General features: G+C 37.5%; 1 protein-coding gene across 2 annotated transcripts in view; it reads right to left on the minus strand.

Annotated features, from left to right (window-relative positions):
- Nucleotides 1-21079, minus strand: part of NUDT9 (nudix hydrolase 9) — a 29364-nt gene extending 8285 nt beyond the window's left edge. For both annotated transcript variants that reach the window (XR_003001984.1, XM_024736065.1), the window contains exons 1-6: nt 20741-21079; nt 15011-15250; nt 11586-11681; nt 8410-8496; nt 2830-2941; nt 1046-1192 (exon numbers count right to left, since the gene is read on the minus strand). Coding sequence is in view for 1 of the 2 variants with exons in the window: in XM_024736065.1 (XP_024591833.1) it covers nt 1046-1192; nt 2830-2941; nt 8410-8496; nt 11586-11681; nt 15011-15250; nt 20741-20847 (789 nt within the window). In the remaining variant the exon portion in view is untranslated. The remainder of the gene's footprint in view (nt 1-1045; nt 1193-2829; nt 2942-8409; nt 8497-11585; nt 11682-15010; nt 15251-20740) is intronic.
- Nucleotides 21080-21957: the final 878 nt, after the last annotated feature.

Genomic DNA, 21957 nt, shown 5'->3' on the forward strand with positions numbered 1-21957 from the left:
AAAGAGTTCACATGCCACAACTAAGGAGACCGTGAGCCGCAACTAAGACCCAGCGCAACCAAAAAAATAAATAAATTTTTTTTAAAAAAAAGAAATTAAGAAAACAATTCCATTTACAATAGCATCAGAATAATAAAATATTTTTTAAAAAAAATAAATAAATTTCCCAGGGAACAATATTCTCAAGAACATTTTGAGGCAGCTTTAAAATTCATAAAACCCTCAACACCTCAGACTCTAATTTCAGAATTTCAGAATAGTCATATTTGGGCCATATGATTTTTTTTAAGAGTCTATAAGTATTTTTCTGTTTTAATAACTTCTGTGATTATAGTTTTAGACATACAAAGATAGATTCTTCTAGTTAGAAATCTATAAATAAGGTTAGCAAAGACTAATATTTAAGCTATTAATACGTGAAAAGATTTGGATCTAGCCATCTAAGACAAATGTGACCCGAAACCCAGACAGCATATTGATAAATAATTAAGAAATCTTAATTCTAGAAAGAAAACAAAGCAATTCAAAGAAAAGCCAATAAAAAAGAAAAGAAAATCTACCCTTTTCCTTATTATCAGTGCACATATACCTTATAAAGTGATCTTTTTTAATCACAAAAGGTATGTAGACAAAACAGCCATGAGACTTAAATGGTTATGAATAAGAAAAACTCTGAATAACATAATTTAAAATGTAAATGTCCTTTCATAAAAGCTGAATTCATGCAAATTTTTTAAAAAAGAAAAGATTTTCCGTTAGATGGGTGAACTCAGTGTCACATTAGCTCACACCTAAAGAAAAATTAAGAGGAAAAAATGTATTATAGTAAATGATGTAACTGGCCTAAAGTTGGACTATAAAAATTTAAGTAGAAATCTATTTACAGTGAAGAGCTACAATTTAATTTGTTTTTATGAACATGTATTTCAAATATACAAGTATTTCACTTTATTCAGAAAATGATCTACCAGATTTCCAGGTGAACTTTAAGTAATTTTCATTAATCCCCAGGACTAAATCCTTCCTGGAAATCTTCATTTCTTACCACTAGATGTTCCTGGCTGAAGAGCTTGTGCAACTTTTCCTCTAATTCTCTCTTTTCAGCACCAGATTTCTGTAAGGAGTTGAGAGCTTCCTCACCAAATTCTCTTTTCAGTGTGGCACTAATCTTCTCTCCTGGATCCACCATCCCCTAAGAGGCACATTTTTGTTTAGAAAAAGTAATAAGCTTCAATTCAATCAATAGATATTTACTGAGTGATGCAGTGGACATATATTGCTCTATCTGCCCATAATCTTCTGTGATATGTTCTTCTCTAAATCATTTGTTTCTAGTACAAGCAGCTTAGCAGCGTATCCCATATACTCAACCATAATAATTAGTCCAAAGTTAGCCCACGGTCAACTGAGCCAGTCAGACTCCTTTCCTGGTGTCTTCCAAAGTCAAGCTATGGGAAGGAAGGGATGCAGGCAAGAAAGAATACAGCAAATTGATACTTTCCCCATTGGTCATTCCATTCCAGCCAAACTGACCTCCTCAGTGTTCCTAGGATATGCCAGACATATCCCAACCCTAAGGCCTTTGTACCTGCTATGACTTCTGCCCAAGATGCTTTCCCCAGATATCCCTCCACATGGTTCACTCGTTCACCTCCTTCAGATCTTTACTCAAATGTCACCTTCTCAGGAGACCTTCTCTAACCACCCTATTGAAAATTGCAAACTCTCAAACACTTCCTAATCCCCTGCCTTGCTTTAGTTTTTTCCTTAATATTGATATTTATCACCTTCTAACATTACAGTAACTTGTTCATGTTATATTATCTGTCTCCCTCAGTGGAGTGTGAGCTCCAGGAAGACAAGGATGTTTGTTTATGTTGCTCTGCTGTATCCTCAATGTCTAAAATATTAGCTGACAAAAGGCAGATGCTCAAAATATACTGAGTAGATCAATGACTCTCAAAATTATATTAACGACAACAGTTTCCTGACTGATCAGAATTTCAAATGACAATAAAATTATAAGATCCTGTGATGATATCATTGTATTTTGCATTCAGCACTGAGTGGAGTTTGACTATTTGGCTCTTATAATTATCCTAAGCTTTTGTCACAGTCAGCTACAACCTTCATTTTCATTCCATTTTACCCGACAAAGAAAAAAAGCCATTCCTGCAGATAGGAGAATGTGTATATAAAGAGCCATCCTCTCATCAAACTATCTCCATTTCACAAGATGGCATAAAATATAAAACCCACTACTGAACACATACACATTTTTAAAAGCCCCTTGAAATATACTACTGACACGAACTCAATAGAAGTATACTCTTCCTGATGATATTATGAAAACTCAAAAAACTACAAGGAACAGTAATAGTGTTATCTTTTTAAAAATACTAAAAATCTTACCTTGGGCTTGGAGTAGGTGTTGAGTTCTGAGATGAAACCCAATATTAGTGAGTATCTACTATACCAGGTGCTTTATATGCTATCTCTAATAATCCTGTGAAATATATATGATTATTTTTAAAACAAAGGTCTGAACTCCATATCACTAGCTCAAAGTGCAAAGGTCAAAACACAAGCCCGGGTCTAACTCCAAAGTCCACGTTCTTTCCCAAAGGTTTTAGAATTAGACTCAGATTCTAACAGCTTTGTTGTATTATCCTACATTTGTCATTGACAGTGATACTTCATTGCAAAAGAATCACTGGGGAGGAATGGAGAATAAATGAAGTAGAAAAGATCCATACACAATAACCTTGTAGTAAATAAAGCAACTAAAAAGAACTTACAACACTGATTTGACTTAATTTTAATGCTTACCCCTGGGATGGCCCATTCTCCACAGTCTTTCCTTTTTATTGCAACAAACTGTAAGATGTTTTTCCCAGAAATGGGATGGGTAATTTTATTTCCACTTCTGTCCCTTTTCCACCTATAACAGTAATGTAAGGTCATAACTGATTTAGAACAAAGACCAAGGTTCTATTTCAAGCTTAAGACAAAGCTATAAAGATATATTTTTCTTTATAACAGAGTATATATAAATTTACCTCAGATCAGCTAGTTTTGTAAAGAAATATTGTTTTGTATTAAAAATATTCTTTATTTAGCACTGTTACAAACCAAGACAAATGTCTACTTTCCATAAAGGATATTATAGTCTCCATAATAAAAATTCAAGATATAAACAGTTTTTACTACTTAAAGTAAGATTTATCAAAAAAAATTAAAAGCAGAACAGAATTTAAAAGAAGGGTCATAGGGTGGGATAGGGAGGATGGGAGGGAGGGAGACGTAAGAGGGAAGAGATATGGGAACATATGTATATGTATAATTGATTCACTTTGTTATAAAGCAGAAACTAACACACCATTGTAAAGCAATAATACTCCAATAAAGATGTAAAGAAAAAAAAAAAAAGAAGGGTCATAAAAGTTTTTTTTTTAATCCAAGGATCCTTTTTAAGAATTTTAAGTAGTGAAAAAGATCTATAATATTTGCTTTTAACAGTTCGTCCTACGTTTTCAGAAAAGCAGATTATATGATACAGGTTCAGCTGGTCTCAAGAAAAGTGCTTCTCAATCTTTATCCCCGCTTTTGATAAAAGAAGTCTCACACTATCATTTAATTTTATATCTCAAATTGAATTGCATTTTTTTAAAGCATCGAGGTGACGTTAATTTCAGAATGTGCTTTTTCTAACCACAGCCTCCTTCACAAAGATGTTGATAAATCTCCCCTTCTCCTTCCCTACACCCACCACATCTACTTCCTCCTGCCGAATTTTAAGAATAGTTTTAATAGCCTCTTAGGCAAAGATAAAGATTTTGAACTTCCAGTACTAAACCAAAAAAGAAAGCCTATGATCTAATCATCACTCCACATGAGACTCAATAAAATATACTAGTTTAGAAGACCTAAATAGACATTTCTCCAAAGAAGATATACAGATTGCCAAGAGGGAGAGGGAGGGTGGGAGGGAGACGCAAGAGGGAGGGGATATGGGGATATATGTATACGTATAGCTGATTCACTTTGTTATACAGCAGAAACTAAAACAACATTGTAAAGCAGTTATACACCAATAAAGATGTTAAAAAAACTTTTTTGAATATAGTAGTTTAGATATGAGTGCCCAGATTTCTTTATATTGTGGCTGAATACCATATCTAACCCATAATTCCTGCCCCAAAAGAGTTCATAGTCTAGCAGTGGAGCTAGACATGTATGTGAATAAACTACAAGAGTGACAGCTTGATGAGTACAGTAAATAGAAATGAAAGAATAATTGGTATAAGAAGACAACATCTGTTTTTAAGGATGCCAGAGAGAGGAAACAAAGTTATAAAATAAAATAATGTATTCAAGAAACTGAAAGTATATGTGGCAACATAAGCATCAGTGAGGGAAAGATAGATGGTGAGGCTGGAGAAGTATGCAAAGAATTCATCAAATTCATCTGCTTAGAGAGCCAGAGAATATTTTTTAAGCAGGGAAAAAGCCATTAGCAATTTGTATTTTAGAAAGCTCACTCACTTTGACAAAAGTTTGGAAGTTGGTTTGGAGGGAAGCAAGACTGGAGGCAAGAAAACCAGCCAGAAGACTGTTACCAGGGTCCAGGTACAAGACGATGAGCACAGGACTGAAGGTAGAGACAGTGAACATGGAGAAAAGACAGATTTTACCTTTACTTTTTTCTTTTTTAGCCTTTACTTTTTTTTTTTTTTTTTAGCCTTTACTTTTTAAACGTCATTTATATAGCACTTATTATGGACCTGATACTGTTGTGCTTTAATGTATTTATCCACTTAAGCCTCAAAACCAGCCTATAAAGTAGCTGTATTATTGTTTTTACTTACAGATGTGGAAAATGAGGCACAGAGAAGTAGATAACTTGCCTGAGGTTGCAGAGGAAAAAAGTTGTGTAAACCAAGATTTGAACCCTGGCAATCTGGTTCCAGAATCTGCACTCTTAATCACTATACTATTTTACTTAAATTAAACAAACAGAATTTACACGAATTAGGTAAGAGGAGGGATACGGTGGCAAATGATGGCTCTGCCCACTCAGAAATGTTTACTAGCACCTACTACACCTCGCGTGCAAGGAGCTGGGAAAACGAAGACTAACACAGAGTCTCTGCTGCTCAGCAGGCCAGCCAGCCGGCCAGTCATAGCTGGAGCCCTGGGAAGAGAAGCTGAACGCAGAGAGATGCTGCTGGGCAAAAAGGCAGGACCATGCAGATGATGAAAAGCTTGCGTATCACATTTACATTCTCAGATTTTATCCTCAGTGGACTCATTTAAGGATTTTAAACAGAGTAGTTTCTTGTTATGTTTCTGTTAGTACCAAATACATTGTCACTAAATTTAAAACAAAATTTCTTGATACAACAGAAATAATATATCATTTTAACTAGTGAACCTCATTAACATTTATTAAATGCTAATGATATTCCTATGTATGATTCATATTCCCTCCCTACTTCTGATGGTCCACACCTTCCTGTTTCTAACCAAACAGGAAAGAAAATCATACCGCCATTAACTTTTTTTTTTTTTTGCGGTACGCGGGCCTCTCACTGCTGTGGCCTCTCCCGTTGCGGAGCACAGGCTCCGGACGCGCAGGCTCAGCGGCCATGGCTCACGGGCCCAGCCGCTCCGCGGAATGTGGGAAATCCCCGGACCGGGGCACGAACCCGCGTCCCCTGCATCGGCAGGTGGACTCTCAACCACTGCGCCAGCAGGGAAGCCCCCGCCATTAACTTTTGACCCGGGTTTATTCACAATAATATATTAACACTTCCCCTGTCATTTCGACCTTAAAAGATATACAGGAACTTCTGAAAACTTCCCATTATATGTGGGAAATCTCTAGGAGAGGTATCTGGGAATCTAAAAACTTAACACTTTCCCTGGGGATTCTGAACAAGAAAGTTCATGAAATTCTGCACGATTCAATGCTATTTTGCATCATGAAGTACTTGGAAGAAAAGGGGACAGAATCTTTGCTCTAAAAGTGCCTGTGTGATTCTTATGATTACTCATTAGTGAAATACTGGTGTAAAAGAGAAAGAACAATATTTGGAGCCAAATACCCCTGTTTCAAATTTCAGACCTACATGATTTAGGCAAGTCACTTAACCTCAGTAAGTCTCCACTTTCAGAACCATAAAATAGATATGTCAATACCTACCTTGAGGAGTTCCTGTGAGAAACAAATGTAAAAACTAACAATAGCACCTAGCAAAGCGCCTGGAGTAAAGCAATATTTTTAACAGTTCATTTAATCTTGTTGATTCTTTCTTCAACATCCTTCATTCCTCTCTTCCTTCCATTTCTACTGCCACTCATCTATCTGGAGGGACTCATCAGTTAATAATATATGTATTACTGAGATAGCAAAGAAATCAACTTAAGATTACTGTTGAAAGCTAGTTTCTGCCACTTGTGCGCTCTTTTATAGCCTTGGACCATCTCTAAGCCTTCAGTTTTCTCATCTGTATAACAATAAAGTTCAAAAAGTCTACCATTTCAAAATGACACACAATCACCATGTTTACTCTCAGTTGCTATTTGGTTCACCACAGATAAAGATAAGCTAATTAGAGACTTAACTTTCAAGACTCTGGCTTCCCTTTTCTGCTTCTTGTCCCTTTGCTAGCATTCCTGCTTCAAATATTTCACACCTTCCTGTCTTTAGACAGCCTCACCAAAGTCAAAAGAAACTGATACTACCATTAATATTTACTTATATTATTTTAACTACATTCATTAATAAGAATATATTAACTCTTCTCATCTCACTTAAACCATAAAGTTTCTGAAGGAATTCTAGATGGACAGAAGTAGGTCAGTATGTAGGTAGACAGGAAGGCAGGTAGGTGGGTAGATGGATGGATAGATGGAAAATAAAACTGCGGTTGGGTGTGGGATAAAGATACCTTTTGTCAGAGGAAATTGGACGGGCAAGTACGAGAATAAGATGGGGAGAGAATTGGTGTCTCCCCCAGAAACTTGAAAATAAGCTTCCTTAGGGTTAAACTATGAAATCATTATTATATCACAGATCAGAGAGAACAAAGTCTCCTGTAAGAAAGGAAAGCCCTCAAAATATCAAAACTAAAAAAGCAAGAATATTGAGGGTGTCTGCATTATTTAAAGAAGGAAATGTGAGGAGAGAGGTTGTCAGTGAAGAAATCCTAAAAATAAAAAATAAATAAAAGAATGACAGAGATGATGGAATATTCCACATGTGTTGGGAAGACGACTCCAGTGGAGATGGCTAAGTCCATCTAAACACTACATTCCCCTACCTCCTTCACTGTGATTCATGCTGACTGAGAAACCCTCTGACTATGATTTGGCTTACCGGATAGATCTGCCTCGGGAAGAGAATGCCTTCCCCCTGTCCTGGAACCTTCAATGGCTCCACTTCATACTCCTTAACTTTGGCATTTTATATTCTCCACAATAGAATGGCATAAAAATTAATTTTAAGTCTAATTTATCATCCACTATTCTCTTACAAGGATCTTCTGTTTCAACCAAACTGGTCTTTTCACTGTCCCTCAATACGCAAATAGATATTACTACAAGCCTTGTTCCTAGGCGTCCTCCCGTCCCCCTATCTAAGCTTCTAGTTCAGCTCCAGGCTACCTCTTCATAATACCTTTCTTGGGTGCTCTGGTTTACCATCATTATGTCCCACACATCTGATTCTCTACTTTTCTGAAGCATCCTGTATCATCCATATTACTTTGACATGTTCCCTTATTTAACATTTTCTGTCTTGCAAATGAGAACAGAGCTCCTCAATGACAGGAAGCAGAAACTTGGGACTGTTACACTCTTTCATATGCACCAAAGCACTTACTCAATTCTGAGAACAAACAGATGCTCAATAAATATGTGGTGAACTAACTTTGTTTAAATGATGCCTAACCTACTCACACAACATAAAACTACAGCTTTACACTTAAATCACATCACTGTAATTTTACATAAAGTCCCTTTAAAATACAGATTTCATGTGTGTGCATATGAATGTATATATACGTGTCTGTGTGCACACACACATATATATACACGTATATGCAGTCAGCTCTCTGTATCCATAGATGTGGAACCCATGGAGAAGAAGGGCTGACTGTACTACCCCATTTTATGTAAGGGACTTAAGCATCCACAGATTTTGGTATCTGCTTGAGGCACAGGGGCTGGTCCTGGAACCAATCCCCCAGGATGCCAAGGGATGACTCTATATAAAAACACATACATATACATACATACATCTGTGTGTGTGCATGTGTGTATAATGGATATGTAAAAACATGGTTACAGTCTGTATTTATCCAATTGCTTAGCTCTTTGCTACTAAAATGTGTTTTTAGTTCTTACCTGGTTATGATGGGATCTGCAGCATGATTGGGGCCCCATCGCCCCAAAAGCCCCCGGCCAACCAGTCCTGTCCGTCCTGCAGGATTTCTGGAAAAAAAACCCATAAAATCAATTGAATGTGCTCATCTTTTTTAACACAACTTGATATGGCCCAAAACAAGGTAGTAAGAGCAATAAGAAGGAAATAATATCTCTACACAAATCCAGTAGCACTATTACATATTTGACACTCAAAGTACAGATTTCCTTATAGTGTTATTTAACTTTTCTTTCGTGCTTAAGTTTGGGGCTTGATCCAGGAGGAGGATCTCATTTCCATAGTTGTTTTACAATATAAGAATTTGTTTCAGTTTTCACCTATACTTCAAAATTCAAACTAGAATCTTACTGGACTCAAGTCCGGAAGAATGAAATGCTCCGCACCTATCATCGTCTACCTCTGCGACAGCAATGCTTTATCACTGAGGACACCCACACTTCACTTTCTCAACATCCTCTTTTCCCATTCCACTCTCCTACAACCTGTCTCACTCAAATAGTTTTGGTTACATTTTAAAGTCCATTTTTTTTTCACAGTGGGTTCTAGATTTTTATTATCAGTAATAGATATTTTATAGCATATAATGAGGTAGAAGTATTTAATATTTCAATGTCATTTTCAAATATACCAAATTCAATTTTTTATAACAATTCTATAAAAATGCCAACTACTATTTAACCTAATGCCACACCCAATGTTAAAAAGTCTGTCAGATAAACATAGCAACACTCATGCCTGAGTGATTTTCTTCCAGTTTCTTCCAATATTCCTTAAATGTTCAACTTTCATTATGTAAAATGAAATGCCCTAATCTGCAGTCTTACCTATTTAATGTTATATCTTTGATCCTCCCAGTATGTGAAAGTAAATAAACAACCTGTCAAACTTTCCTTTTCAGCCATCTCTTTTTATTCTGGTCTTCCCTGTGACTTTTATTAAAGTTGAGTGAATCTTTATATTGTTTTATTCTAGACTCAGAAATATTTCAGCAAGACTTGCAAATAAAAACAGAAAGACAAGACACCTGGCCAGGTGACGATAATTCTACTTTTCAAATTCAGGAGGAGGGGCAGGGTGGTCAGCAGCTATGTTTTATTCCATGTAACCATACACCCCTGAATACAAAGGATCAAAGCCAATATTGAGAGATAATGTTAGTTTTTATAGATGACCAAGCCTGTTACTTATAAACTAGAAGCTGTAGAAAAGACACATAGATTATCCTATAGCCTGAGCAGCAGAGAAACTTGTTTGCAGAAAAAGAAAACCAAAGGCAACATATAAGGAAAAGCAGACATAAAGCAGAGAGACAGTTCTAATGGATTTCCAACTCCACCCTTCCCTAAAGTTAGCTGCATTTCTGCTCTGGGCTTGAGATGGTCCTATAGCCCTGTGGTAAACTTCACTTTTTCACTCAAGCAAGCTAGAGCTGGTTTCCATTTGTCAGAGAGTCTTGACTAAAACAACAGGCTATCTTGCCTTTGCTGACTATCCTTTTATATATGTACATGTCTTTTAATATATTTTACCCAGAAAAGAATCTGAGGAGTAAGTCAAATGCAAGGAGAGTTTGACTTGAAAAGGTTCAATAATATAGAAAGGCGAGTAAGTAATGAACAAAGAAAGAATTTAGCAAGAAAGACCAGGCTAGGGTGAGAGGAGCTCTACTATCTCCAAGTCTTAGAAGAACTAAAAATATTTTAGTTTTTGCAACATTTTTACGAGGTAATAAGCATGATTACCAAATCTGTGATCTTTTTTTTGTTTTATTTGAGGCATGCTAATTTTTACATTTCTTCCTAACTTGTATAATGTCTTCTTAAGGAAAATGGAAAATATTGGAGTTGTGTAGAAAAATCATTTTTAGAAGTACAAAAAGAGGGACTTCCCTGGTGGTCCAGTGGTTAAGACTCTGTGCTTCCACTGCAGAGGGCACAGGTTAGATCCCTGGTCGGGGAACTAACATCCCACATCCCACTCACATGCTGTGCAGCACGGCCAAAAAAAAATTAAAAATAAAAAAAGTACAAAAAGATACGAGATGTTAAATTGTTGGGTTATTTTTATTTTTACTCATATATTTGGACAAATTCTTACTTTAAGGTATTATCTCATTTTATAAATAACTACTGAAATACAGTTTTTAATCCTTTCCTTCTCTGTTAATTTATTCAATTACAGTTGACCCTTGATCAATGCTCCCGTATAAACTTGTAGTCGGCCCTCTGTATACACGGTCCTCCTGTATCCAGGGATTCAACCACACTCAGACGGTGTAATTCTGTAATATTTACTATTGAAAAAAAATCCATGTATAAGTGGGTCTGTGTAGTTCAACCCCTGTTTTGTTCAAGAGTCAACTGTAATTATTTCTACTTCAAGGTAAGGTTACAAGAAGATGCATTCAAACCCTGTCTCTACCACTTACTCACTGTGTGCAAACAACTTACATTCTCTCTCCTTGCCTGTAAATGGAACTAAAAATATCCACCCACAGGGTTATTGTGGTGATTTAATTAGATCGCATACATAAATTCTTTCCTACAATGTCTGGTATACACAAGCACTCAATAAACATTAATTATATTGATAAAATACAATGTATATTTTAAGGCAGGACAAGAAAACTTAAACATAAAATTTTCTGTGTCCGTCTGGGCCTCCACCTCCTTCCTTAGTGTGCACTGTGCATCAACCAGACCTCCTCAAAGACGGGAGCGCCTGCTTGACCATAAAAATCCACTTTTTCCCCCTTTATTCTGACACTAGCAATGTAGCTTCTTAAAAGAATGGCATTCTTTCCCAGCTCTGAAAGATGGCATGGTGACTTGCTGCTTGCTTTGCATGTGCTCACCTGGACTATGTATCTTCGGTGAACTTTATGTGAAATATCGGTATGTCATTTTAATGTACAATCCTTCATCTCGAAAATGTATATGACTGTATCTTCGAACAGGTGGAACAGTTCTCAGAGCTTTCTGAGAGTCTGTCTTCCGGGTTATAATCCTCAGTTCGTTTGAATAAAATTCCTCCCTTCATTCTTCTTACCTTGATTGTTAATTGAATTTTCTTCGTTGACAGTATTTCCTACCTTTTAAAGACCATTATTGTAAGATGTCCCATCCCCAGTACCTACCTAGGTCTTCCATTTTCTATCTCATACAGGCCATTCTGGCTCTTTCTCTCAACATGCCCATCCTTTTCATTAAACTTCGGCGAAAAGCTGCTTTCACTGTAATGAGAATACCAATGCAAAATAAGAAATAATGACCCAATACTACCAACAGCTTAATAATGCCAGTCAGTTATTTATAAAAGCAGTATCCTTGAAACTAAATTTTTAGTTACAACATTAGTTAGTTTTCATTTACAAATTCATCAATTCCTTCAAAACAGTTTCTGGAAAAAGAAGATCTGTTTAACCAAAACACCTTGTAAGACAAGGATATGTGTTGTAACCCCTCTGGGAAGGACTAATGGCAGACACACTGGAGCTCCTCCCACATACCACAAGAAAGTCTATGTTACTATTAGCAAAGTGGAATTGTCCGTAGGCACAGTATGGCAATTAATGGTTCCTATAGTTCTAAAAATAAGATTCCTTCTGATATTTTGTCGTTTCTACTGTTTCAAAGTAATTTTAATTTCTTCAAATGTACACTGATTAATACTTTGATCAAAGTAAACCCACAAAACATGAATTCACCCACAAACTTCATAATAACCATGATGTAGATTAAAATAGATATGCTAGAAATGTTCCAGATTTGATCTGGACATAGCTCTGGATTACAGAGTTATATAAATATAAAATCTTACTGAGCTACACCTGCATACTTAAGAAATGTATATTTTACTGCATGTATGTCATACTCAAAAAAATTTTTTTAAAGCTATAAATAAACTACTTTCCTCCCCATTATGAAATCGCTGATATAATTGCACTGACAGTGAATATTTATATAGCACTGGACAGTTCATGGGCAGTTCTGACATAAGTTTCACTTTTTTTCTTGCTTTAATTCCAATAAGCAAGAGAATAGATATATTTGTGCTCTGTTTTGGAAATAATTTCCAACTTGAATGATCCAGACATTTTCTCAAGACTTCTAACCATTCTTCCATTGAACACACATGTAAAAATAATTAAATGGTAAAAATCATGAAATTATGAAACCAGACTTAAAATGCTCTTGGGACTCTAGAAATGCACCAGTATATGTCGAATCTAAAAAAATGGTACAAATGAACTTATTTACAAAACAGAAATAAAGTCACAGATGTAGAAAACAAACTTACGGTTACCAGGGGGGAAAGGAGGCAGGGGGATAAATTGGGAGATTGGGATTGACATATACACACCACTATATATAAAATAGGTAACTAATAAGGACCTACTGTATAACACAGGGAACTCTGCTCAATACTCTGTAATGACCTATATGGGAAAAGAACCTAAAAAAGAGTGGATACATGTACAGGTATAACTGATTCACTTTCCTGTACACCTGAAATTAACACAACATTGCAAATGAATATACTTCAATAAAAATTTTAAAAATAAAAGAAACTAAATAAACATTGAATACTAGTTAATGAAATACTTGTTGAAGTATATAGGGGGAGATGTACTCATACATCAAAAAAACAAGATGGGGTCTTCCCTGGTGGCACAGTGGTTGAGAGTCCGCCTGCCGATGCAGGGGACACGGGTTCGTGCCCCGGTCCGGGAAGATCCCGCATGCCAAAAGGCCGTAACAGTGAGGGGGCCGGGTACCAAAAAAAAAAAAAAAAAAAAAAAAAAAAATGAAAGGAGGAGGGATAGATGGATATATATGTGAATAAAATAAGTATAATAAAATGTTGATAAAAGAATCAAAGTGGTGGATTTATGAGTGTTCCCCATAAAGTTCTTTCAAATTTTCTGTATGTTAGAAATGTTTCATAATAAAATTTTAGATAAGTAAAGGGAGCCATCTTCTGGGGGAAAAAATAAAGCATGACTCTAGTTATAATTGAAGCATTAACGTTAGTAATAAAGCTTGATTTAGATAGTGATACAAATTTAACTTTTAAAACACAAATTGAATGAAAAATAAGAAGATGTATTGTCTTCCTCTGTTTACACTGTATAGCACCCCTGGCAACATTAATTTTAATTGTACATAATGTGTATGTATAATATTTGTATAAACATGTACATCCTCTAAAATGAGTGAAATGGAACTCATTTACAGCTAATAATTTCTCCACAAGTTAGCTTCATGATTAATTAATAATCCAAGTACTATCACAAACACACCTTTGGATTAAATAAGGAAACTGTGGGTAGAAATCAAGTCACAGCAATAAGTGACGTGGTAAAGTTTAACAACCTAATGAACTAATACTGGATCAATCCAACTAGCAAAAATTCTTACTTAACTGACTAAATAAGGCCTTGAGAGGATGATCATTTATAATAAATTTACCCATTAAATCAAACTTATAAAATGTTCCCAAACTAGGGTAGCAGCTTAGCAGAGTAGTTAAGGGCATGAAATCTGAAGTCAGACTGAGCTCAAGTCCAAGCTATACCATCTACTAGCTACATGACCGACCAGATGCAAAGGACAAACTTTCTGTGCTTCCATTTTTTGTGTGTGTTTATTTCTCTATAAAGTAGAAATAACAACCCTGTCTGCCTTCCAGAATAGTCATAAGAATAAAATAAAATAATGGTTATAAAACATTTAGTACAGTGCCTAGCTCACAGTTAGCACATTTTACAACTCTATCATTATATTTAATCAAAAGAAACATAAATATAAAACATGAATCAACACAGCACTTCTCTGAATTTAGTCAAAACATTTTTGCTTGACTTTTTTTTTTTCCTCTTTCTCTCTCCTTTTTCTATCCCTTTTCTATCTTCTCACACTGGTCTAATTTTATCATCATCCTGTTCTTAGTAATCTGGAAAAAGTTTCTGAAAAATATTCACTATTCAAATACAAGTCTAGCTATGTTGGAAAATAACCACAAAAGGTGTTATTGATAACCCAAACAAAAGAAATAAAAACAGAGACCACCACTTGTCATTTCATACAGTAAAAAACTCCACAACAAAATAGATTTACCTATTTGGAAAGATCACCATAAAACCCCCAAAAGAATAAACAAAAATGAACTGAATAGCTTTGGCAAGAATTCAAGCAAATGTGAGGGACTTCCCTGGTGGTCCAGTGAGTAAGACTCCGTGCTCCCAATGCAGGGGGTCTGGGTTCAATCCCTGGTAGGGGAACTAGATACCACATGCATGCCGCAACTAAGAAGCCCACCTGCCACAACTAAGAGCCCGTATGCCACAACTAAGAGCCCATGTGCCACAACTAAGACCTGGCAGAGCCAAAATAAATAAATATTTTAAAAAAAGAATTCAAGCAAATGTGGAAACTGAGTTATAATAAAGTGAAGCACTGGATAAAAACTATTTTTCACCTATAAAATGATAATTTACAAATACAACCATTACCTTCTCCAAAAGTCTTACACCCGGCTAACACCAACTAATTTACTCACCTGATCTGAGGATCTGCCCACCGAGGTCCAGCCAAGACAGAGACTGCAGTGTATTCCACAGGATTATAGTCTTGCCACTCAACAAGCCAGCCTACCTTTTCATTAGGAACCTGGCTGCGTTGAACTTTTGAACCTGGGTAAGGAGATGTCCGAGCCTTGTTGTGGGAATTCTCTTTGGTACCATCAGAACCAGACATCATGTTGGAGTTAAGATGAAATCCACAGGATGAAAATGAGTTACTGGGAGGAAAAAGAAAAATGTTTTATATAAGTACAAAATTAATTAATTAAAGAACCTAATTCACAGACCACAAAATAGAACTTTTCAAAGACTTAAAAATCAGAAAATTCTAATTTGATGCATATTAATGTAAAGATCCAAAATCTGTGAGAGATTATTTTCAAATATAAAAATATTGCTAGGGGGCTTCCCTGGTGGCACAGTGGTTGAGAATCTGCCTGCCAATGCAGGGGACACGGGTTCGAGCCCTGGTCTGGGAAAATCCCACATGCTGCGGAGCAACTAAGCCCGTGCACCACAGCTACTGAGCCTGCGCATCTGGAGCCTGTGCTGTGCAACAAGAGAAGACGGCGACAGTGAGAGGCCCGCGCACCGCGATGAAGAGTGGCCCCCGCTCAACGCAACTAGAGAAAGCCCTCGCACAGAAACTAAGACCCAACACAGCCAAAAATAAATAAATAAATAAATTTATTTAAATATATATATATAGTTAGGGACTTCCCTGGTGGTCCAGTGGCCAAGACACTGTACTCTCAATGCACTGGGCGCGGGTTCAATCCCTGGTTGGGGAACTAGATCCCACATGCATGCTGCAACTAAGAAGCCTGCATGCAGCAACTAAGAAGCCTGCATGCCTCAACTAAAGATCCTGCATGCCACAACTAAGATCCCACACACAGCAACAAAGATCCTGAGTGCCGCAACTAAGTCCCAGTGCAGCCAAAATAAATAAACAAATATTTTTAAAAAATATTGCTAAATCTTATTAATTGAAACCTATTCACTGAATTTATTTTCATTGAGAAAAAGGGACAGAAGTTTACTTTTGTTAGCACAAATGTTGGGGAAGATAAGTTTGTTATAAAAATTCAACCACAAAAACAAATGTAAAGGAAGACTCTTAGGTCTACACGAAGGAATCAATTTTAAAAAATAGTTTACGGTCTAACATACATGTGTAAAAAATGTATGGCAAAAATAGCACAAAAGAATAACAGGAAATGGAAATATACTGTTGTAGGATTCTCACATTATACACAAAGTAATGTAATATTACTTGAAGTCAGACTGTGATAAATGTACAAATTATAAACTTTAGAGTAAAATAAGAGGTGTAGAGCTGAAATAACTAGATAGCATATACAAAAAAAGAGAAAACAAAAAACTGAACCTTTACCTCACAGCCTACACAAAAATTTTTCATTTCTCTTCCTAAGAATTTAAATGCCTTCTCATTATTCTTAGAGATTAAAATTCCTAATGACCCTAAATTAGGATATTTAATATGATAAAGGGGATTCTGAGAACATGGTAAACTGATGACAGCTCCCTTCCCCTGCTCTCACAATATTGTAACAATTTGCCCTTCCTGAGACAAATGGCGGATGGGAGAAACACCAACTTTATGGGGTGGTGAAATAAGTCAAATTCATGTGCCTCTTGATATCATATAGTGAAAAGCACAGAGCAATCATTTCTGAGGTATTCCCTACAAGAATATATGACCTGAGTCTAGACATGAGGAAATATATGACACATCCACATTAAAGGATAACTTACAGAATAAAGGTCCATACTCTTTAAATCACTAAGGTCATGTACGATAAAGTTAGAACTCTTCCAGATAGAGACATGAAAACTAAGTGCAATCCATGATGAATATACTTATATCCTTCAACTCAGTAATTTCATTCCTGGTAATCTATCCCATAAAAATGAAATAACCAGGCTTCCCTGGTGGCGAAGTGGTTGAGAGTCCGCCTGCCGATGCAGGGGACGTGGGTTCGTGCCCCGCTCCAGGAAGATCCCACATGCCGCGGAGCGGCTGGGCCCGTGAGCCATAGCCACTGGGCCTGCGCGTCCGGAGCCTGTGCTCCGCAACGGGAGAGGCTGCAACGGTGAGAGGCCCGCGTACCGCAAAAAAAAAAAACAATAAAAAGCAACCCAATTTAAAAAAATGGGTGGAGGATTCGAATAGATATTTTTCCAAAGAAGACACAGAAATGGCCAACAGAACATGAAAATATGTTCAACACTGCTAATCATCATGGAAATGCAAATCAAAACCACAATGAGATATCACCTTACACCTGTCAGAATGGTTATTATCAAAAAGACAACAAATAACAAGTGTTGGTGAGGATGCGGAGAAAAGGGAACGTTTGTGCGCTGCTAATGGGAATGTAAATTGGTGCAGCCACTACGGAAAACAATATGGAGATTCCTCAAAAAAATTAAAAATAGAACTACCATATGATCCAGCAATTCCACTCCAGGGTATTTATCTGAAGAAACCAAAAACACTAATTAGAAAAGATACACACACCCCCATTTTCACAGCAGTATTATTTATAATAGCCAAGATATGGAAGCAGCCTAAGTGCCTATCAAAAGATGGATAAAGATGTCTGTCTATGTCTGTCTGTTTGTCTCTCTCTCTCTCTCTCTCTCTCACACACACACACACACACACACACACACACACACACAGTGGAATATTACTCAGCTATAAAAAAGGAATGAAATCTTTCCATTTATGACAACACGGTTGGACTCAGAGAGTATTATGCTAAGTGAAGTGTCACACAGAGAAAAGAGAAAGACAAATACTGTCTTTCCACTTATATGTGGAATCTAAAACACAAAACAAATAAACATAACAAAACAGAAACAGAGTCATAGATACATAGAACAAACAGGTGGTTGCCAGACGAGAGGGTGGTAGGGGGAGGAAAGAAGTGGAAAAGGGAGAAGATTAATTGAGGTACAAACTTCCAGGTACAAAATAAATGAGTCACGAGTATGAAATGTAAGATGTGGGGAATAACTATGTTATCTTTGTATGGTGACATAAGGTAACTAGACTTACCCTGGTTATCAAGTTAAAATGTATGGAAATATCATCACTATGTTGTGTAACAGGAACATAGTGTGGTAGGTCAATTATACTTCAAAGACAAACTCATAGAAAAAGCGATCAGATTTGTGGTAACGAGGCGAGGGGGCGGGGCTAGAGGGCAAACTGGATGAAGGTGGTCAGAAGGTACACACAAACTTCCAGTCATAAGACAAAAACATACTTGGGATATAATGTACAACATGATAAATATAATTAACACTGCTGTATGTTATATAAATATATGAGAGTGGTTAAGAGAGTAAATCCTAAAGTTCTCATCACAAGGAGAATTTTTTTTTCTATTTAATTTTGTATTTATCTGTGATGATGGATGTTCACTAAAAATGTTGTGACAATCATTTCATGATGTATTTCAAATATTTATGCTGTACACATTAATCTTATACAGTACTGTATATCCATTTTATCTCAATAAAACTGAAGGGAAGTATTATGAAAATAAATTTTATATTATAGGTATATAAGTATATAGATTTGGTTATAACCTAACTAAGTCTTCAAACAAGGAATTAATCAAATTTGTTTTTATTATATTTCTATTATATTTTATTTATAGCTACATTATTCAGCAAACTTCACTTTTATACCTTCACAGTCAAATCAGAGGGGATAATTTTAGCAAAAGTATTAGAAGCCTTCATCAAAATTTCCCCAAGACCTCCCTTACTCCTTTGATATTCAAACCATTCTTGCTTGAAACACTATCTTTCCATTGGTTTTGTCAACTTTTTTTTCTTTTTAACAAGAGCATTATGTCTTTTATTTTCCATGTACCTGTCCCTGTGTGAATCGAGGAAAGGATACTACCTGCCTTTTTTTTTTTTGAATAGACTTTATTTTTGAAAGCGGTTTCAGGTTCACAGCAAAACTGTGCAGAAAACACAGAGCTCCCATGTACCCCCAGTCTCCCCACCACACACACATAAAGCACCCCCCATACCAACATGCCCCACCAGAGAGTTACATTGGAAATAAGTGGGCCCAAATGTCCTAAGTGAGCAGTGGGACGTAACCATGGAAATCAGCCCTCCTCCCTCCCTACCCTACAAACAAAAGGTCGGTATTAGTTGTTTGTCCCCAGGATAAAACCAAAGTTTAAAGAAAATGAAGGACTAGAACCTCTATTGTGAATTAGGTATTAGAGAACACAGCAGAAATTTAGGCTTAATATCTCCGTAATTCACACTGAGGAAATAAAGTTAGGGCAGCTATGTTCAGCGGGGAAGCTGCTACACAGTGTAAAGTCTGGAACAGGAAGGGGGAGGTTTCCAGCCTGTCCACCTGCTCACACACCCTCAGCCGAAACCCTCAGGTCTAGGTGCACTGGTACCCGGGGGCAATATTCAATCAGTGCTCCTGTTTACAGAAAACAATGCCTATTATCTACATTAATCAAAATATAAATAACTAGCATCCGCCAGATGTTTGAGAAAAAAAACAAGGAAAAGGGACCAAAAAGGAACAGAACCAGTGACCCAGAAGGGTCAGACAATTCAGGAAACAGAAAATAATTTTTATTCTAATTATCATTTTTACACATTCAAAGGACTTTTATAGCCATAAAATAAGAAAAGGATATTAAAGAGAGCAATTAGGGGGAAAAAGTTCTTGTCAAAATTTACGATTCAATAGAAGAGATGACAATGCACAGGACAGCAGTCTGAACTAGTAATCTAGAAGATAAATTTGAGGAAAATCTCTAAGAACTTCATACAAACAGACAAACCAATGGAAAATTAAAGAAAAAGAGAAACAGAGGCACTACCCAGAAAGTCCAAAAGCTATCACTGGAGTTCCGGGGGTGGAGAAAAAGGACAGGACAGAAGAAAAAATGGGGTAAAAAACAAATAGAAGAAAATTTCCTCGTGCCGAAAGTAAACATGACATGAGAAGCAAAAATATAAATAAACAAGAAACAAACAAACAAAAAACTCCTAGAGGCAGCCTCATAAAACTTGTTTATTACTCCGCGCCTACCATGGGCATGGTACCTAGGACATCGTGTTTAGAAACCAGAAGGAGAGAGGAATAAAAGGAGGAGGCAGCGTGAGCTACCATAAATGCCTGAATTTATCCAAGGCAATTTTTTTTAAAAAAGGTAACTAATAAATATATTATCTACACTGAAATGGAGAAGTGGAGGAGAGCAATGACGACTTATATTTTTCCTTTTACAGCATTTATACGGTTAGCATCTTTAAACTACGTGCATGTGCTAATTTTAACAATAATGTTTTAAGTATTAACCAAAAAAAAAAAAAACACCAAAAAACCAAAAAAATGGCACGGAACAACACCACACCCAAACATGTGCTATTTAAACTCTCTGGGGACAAGAATGTTAGTGACTCATGGAGGATGGCAAAGTTCGAGTATCATAAGAAAGGTCACTACCGCTTGTTTTTCTCAAAAGGCAGGTAAAACATTTTAGAGCCTTTTAAAAAACATGTATATGGCCGTAAAGAGCTGGGACCCAAGCAAAGCCTACTGAAGCCGCCCGACCAGAAGCTGCTTCCCCCTCACAACACAAGGACTCGGGACAAGGAGCCAGCACTAGAAGAGGGAATACCTGCACGCCGCGATGCTGCAACGGCCCAAGGACTTGAGAGTCACTGAGGCCAAGGCCACAGAGAGAGACACGGTGGCTAAAGTCTTCCCCAGGAAGCGTCCGGCCATCAGCAGCCCGCGTGGAGATGTGCGGAGCGGGGTCGCTGTTAGCTTGGGCCGCAGCCTCCGGCCTCCCCACACCCCTGGGCCCCGGGTATCCAGCAGGCACTAGGACCGGGCGGCCCTCGGGTTCCGGAGCGGGAGCAGCCAGTTTTATCTCATCAACACACAGGGAACCAAACGCCCTCCCCAAACAACAGCCCAGCTCGACACGCCGCCCAGGGGACGCCCAAACGGCCAGCGCCAGCAGTCGGGAAAAGAGCCAACCGGGCCGTGACGTCCCCGGTGCGCGACGGCACTTTACGACAGCGCCGTAAAGCGAAGACGGCGCAGGCTTCGTAGAGACGGCTTCACTCAGCCTCTCGTCCTTGCTGAGCTGTGTTTGGGACCGGGTTAGGGAGGCGGCTGGGGAAGCGCTGAGAAAGCGAAAGAGAAAGCCGGAAAGTGAAAGGAGCCGAAGAATTGGAAAGGGAAAGAAAGAAAGGGGGTTGAGAGAAGTGTGTCGTCCTGGCTGTTCCGGCAGGAAGGGGTTACAGGCGGCTGATGTAGTGAGCCACGCGTGTCCCAGCCATATCTGAGTTATGAGTGGTTGCAGGGAAAGGAGGGAGGTGAGAGACTTGCAATCCCCGCATCCGAGGCTTTTCTCTTCCTTTTCTACCAAGTTGTTCGCTGCAATGGGTAAAAGCCCTAACCCACGGAGGAGTAAACCAGTTGTGAGATAGACACAGAGCCTGGAAGAGAAACCGAGGGTTAAGACGCGAGCTACCTGCAGAGGCAAAACTTGGCCGCACGGGAAATTGGAAATAAGATTGTTCAGAAGTTTGTAATGTGGTTTTCGTGTTTGATATTCGTTGCCTTATTAATGTGTGGAAATATTTAACTTGCAAGTGCATAATCCGCTGGTTCTGTGGTGTGGTGTGGACACAGACCGTATAAAACTTTTGACCATCTCAAAAACCAGATTTATCAAACCTTAACAACTTGTTCTGAAGGCTGTAGAGCTCTCGGCATATGAAGGCTCCCTCAGAACCTCTGCGCTGAGACTTGTCCAAACTCTCGCTGACGAAAATTCAATTAACTGTCAAGTTAAGAAAAAAAGGGAATTTTATTTGAGCCAAA

This window comes from Neophocaena asiaeorientalis, unplaced genomic scaffold (genome assembly GCF_003031525.2).
Source record: "Neophocaena asiaeorientalis asiaeorientalis breed wild unplaced genomic scaffold, Neophocaena_asiaeorientalis_V1.1 scaffold7, whole genome shotgun sequence".
NCBI classification, from domain to species: Eukaryota; Metazoa; Chordata; class Mammalia; order Artiodactyla; family Phocoenidae; genus Neophocaena; species Neophocaena asiaeorientalis.